Source organism: Notothenia coriiceps, unplaced genomic scaffold, assembly GCF_000735185.1.
Source record: "Notothenia coriiceps isolate Sejong01 unplaced genomic scaffold, NC01 NC01_scaffold00006335, whole genome shotgun sequence".
In the NCBI taxonomy this organism is placed as follows: Eukaryota; Metazoa; Chordata; class Actinopteri; order Perciformes; family Nototheniidae; genus Notothenia; species Notothenia coriiceps.
Genome location: NW_011339036.1, coordinates 40,961 through 44,524, shown reverse-complemented (window position 1 = coordinate 44,524; position 3,564 = coordinate 40,961). Strand labels below are relative to the sequence as shown.

General features: G+C 41.2%; 1 protein-coding gene across 1 annotated transcript in view; it reads right to left on the bottom strand.

The window, feature by feature from the left end:
• Window positions 1–3,564, bottom strand: part of sspo (SCO-spondin) — a gene marked incomplete at its 5' end in the record, with an annotated part of 102,981 nt that overhangs the window by 62,021 nt on the left and 37,396 nt on the right. The window contains 7 exons of the mRNA XM_010769066.1: window positions 667–837; window positions 1,186–1,235; window positions 1,365–1,459; window positions 1,549–1,685; window positions 2,335–2,469; window positions 2,585–2,755; window positions 2,881–2,927. Of these exons, the coding sequence (XP_010767368.1) occupies window positions 667–837; window positions 1,186–1,235; window positions 1,365–1,459; window positions 1,549–1,685; window positions 2,335–2,469; window positions 2,585–2,755; window positions 2,881–2,927 (806 nt within the window). The remainder of the gene's footprint in view (window positions 1–666; window positions 838–1,185; window positions 1,236–1,364; window positions 1,460–1,548; window positions 1,686–2,334; window positions 2,470–2,584; window positions 2,756–2,880; window positions 2,928–3,564) is intronic.

The following is a 3,564-nucleotide window of genomic DNA, read 5'->3' as shown; positions in this document are numbered from 1 at the left end:
AAAAATGGAAAATTTAAAAAAATTAATTAAAAAAATGAATCAATTTTTTTTAATCAATTTTTTATTTTTTATTATTATTAATAATAACGTTTGCATAGAGTCTATGCAAACGTTATTATTAATAATAATAAAAAATAAAAAATTGATTAAAAAAAATTGATTCATTTTTTTAATTAATTTTTTTAAATTTTCCATTTTTATTTTGTAATCATCTCGCGACCCCAGCTCGGGGTCTCGTGACCCCCACTTTGGGAACCCCTGCACTAGACAACTGTACTGCTTCCCAGCCAACACCCGTCTGCTCTGACTGCATCCATCTTCTCTCTCTAGCTCCTTTTTCTCAAGTTGCCCGGAAGCATCAGCTTCAGCAGATTCCCCAGAGACGACAAATGCATTGCTGCATCGTTTGTGGAGACTCTGCTATAAATCAAGCGACCCATTATCGGCACCCAACTGTATTCATATGGCTTCTGAAAGCAACAAACACACTCCCATATGAGCTGTAAAAGAAGAACCTGTCCAACAGCAGCAAGATCTAGACAAGCAATCTCTCCTTGTTTATTTTCCATGACATTGGAAACCTTGTTCTCAGGAAGACACTGTAACCTTTTCACTGTCTATTTTCAATTGTAAGGAAACACAGGAAAACCCCAGAAACAAACTGACGGTCACATGGAGCAGCGAGGCAGACTTGGTCCTCTCTGTGAGGACCCAGACATGGCAGACCACTGCCCGAGCGCTCGGGGCTGGAACAGAAGCGGTAGCGAGACTGAAGACCTGCTCCGCACGACACCGAACACCGACCCCAGGGGGTCCAGGATGACCACTGACCATCCACTGGAGAGAGTGAGTGTTGGAATAGAATACAAAAATACAGCGTGGATCAATGAGGTAGAAGAGGAAGAATTGCAAGTCAATCATGGTGAATGTTGTTTTGCATCACTAGAGCTTCATTTTCACTTAGTATGGCGTTTCATATCGTCTATTTTGACTATTATTTATCAAGTTTCAAAGTTAAGTCTTAGTAGTCACTTTACAATGAGCAATATTGACATAGAAACAACCGTTACTGTTATTCAAACAATGGGAAAAAAATACCTATTATAACAATAATTTGTATAGCTATGAAAAGAAAGCACAGAAACAGTGTCTGTATTGAAGACACATTCAAAGTGTTTTGCCTACCATTGCATCTGACTTGAGAGCAGTTTACCAGCCTCCCTGCTTCACAAGTACTGAAATAAAAACGCACAAGTGAAATCGTTATTTAGATTTTTCTCTATATTCCAAAGAAAGGAAGCACATGCTGGTGGCATTTTCCTCATTATGGCTCAAAGGGCAATTCATGATTTAAGTTTCCGTACCAGTTGTTGCAGTCTGATGGCACAGTTTCTCCTGGATGGTACTGTTCTCCATCCAAGTCACAGCGACATTTAGACTCCCGAACACACACACCATCCTGTAAATATGTCAGACCAAGAACAGTAAGACCCTGATTACTGTGCATTTGTTTGTGCACATGTGTCTGTGGTAATCCCCCCCACCCACCTGTTGGACAGATCCGTGTGGACACTGGCAGCCTGGTGTGCAGTTCCTGCCGAGGTCCATTGTGAGGTCTGTACAAGACACAGCTCCCTTCACACACTGCTTCCACTGCTGGCCTGGAGGACACACCCTGTCCTCTCCTGAGACAGCAACACACAGTCCAAGCAGGGAGCAATTCAAACATTCTCAGTGTTGTCAAAAACTAATAATCATCATCATCATCATCATCATCATCACGACTTTTTGCATTTTACATGCTAGGATTTGATATCCTAGAATAAAACCTCCTATCTATTATTTTTGTAGGAGTTTTCCATGTTCCTCTATACATTTTTCATAAATGTTTCTTCTTATTGATATGGGTGACAGTGGTAGGACCAAAAACAATACGGAGTGTGGACTGGTACTGGAGAGGACACCTAACCCCCAACTTCTCCTGGCGCCGGCTAGACTGGCTGTCTCTCCGTTCTGGACCTCTCAATGCATGTGTGAATATATAACTGTGTGTATTTATATCTGTATGTGCATGTGTGCACACAAAACACAACTGTGTGTATTTGTATGTACCTATATAAGTAGCATGTGCATGCATCCAAAAAGCAGAGGGCAAAACTGGGGATAAATAAAGGTCCATCTTCTTCTTCTTGTTTACTCTTGCAAAAACTTGATTTTGTGCAATACAAAAAAAAACAGAGATTGTATACTACATGTAGCTGCCTTATTGTACAAATGTATATATTTCTGATATTAAATATGACCATATTTATGAGAGGGTAGGACTTGCTGTACCACAGGCCTGCAGGTTACATGCGCTGAACTGCTGAGAGGTGCCGTGGATCCGGATAGGCCCGCGGGTCCGGGCCCTGTACCCTCCTCCACACGTCACCGAGCACGTCGACCACGCACTCCATGGCTCCTTAACCCCTTCAGACATATCACAACTATATTTGATTCCTTGATACTTGACACTGTCTTAAAGTTATTTTCAAAACATGGATTATGTATACAATAACATTAGTAACAAAGTTCTTCTACTCACCGAAGCATGGTTCAAGGCTGCAGGTATCAATTCCGACTCTGTCTCCTCTGCAAGGACGACCCCCGAAAGCTGCAGGAGGATTGGTTCCCGAACGGTAACGCCTTCTCACCCCGACATCACATGTTCGACTGCAAGCGCTCCACTGGGTCCAGTCGCTCCAGCCACAGTCCACTGAGACACACAGCAGGATAAAAGACAGAAAATGAGACACGAATGAGAAAAAAAACTTCAAGAGAGCAAGAGAGAAGAGTAAAGGTACATTTAAATCTGCACTTCATGAATAAACAATCACTCACCAGGACAGGAAGCTGCTCCGCACACCATTTCCCCATTCGTGCAGGTACTGTTTGAGACACACAAGAACAGGACGAGTGATGTCTAAGTTAAGAAATGACAACTGAAAAGGCAAGGCAAGGCAAGGCAAGTTTATTTATATAGCACCTTTCAACACAAGGCAATTCAAAGTGCTTTACAAAAAATGAAAGACATTAAGAAAATGGCATTTAAAATCAGTCATTAAAAAGAAAAGATAATAAAATAAACATTAAAAGAAAAAATACATGGATAAAAGTTACAGTGCAGTTTAAGATGTGAATAGTTCAATTAAATAGTGTAGTGAGGACAAGACTGTCCCAGCAAATGTGACCGAATGGACAACACAGTTTGTCTTATCTAAAGTTTTATGACGAACGAACCCTAGAATATTTCGTAAAACTTACCAAAAGTCCCGGGTTTACCGTAAAGACCCCTGGAAAGGACGAATAATTTAAATACTTTGGTACGGTCTAAGAGAAAGTCCAGCAAAGTATCCCCCTGACCAGTCGAAAGTACAGGGGGTCCATCAGTCTTGATTTGTACCATTGTCGTCGCAAGTCAATAAATACGAGGTTTATTAGACCTTGTTTGAGGTACTTGGAAACGTCCAGGCGACGTTCGAGAATGATGAAAATGTTAGGGTCCCGACTCTGAAAAGAAATAAC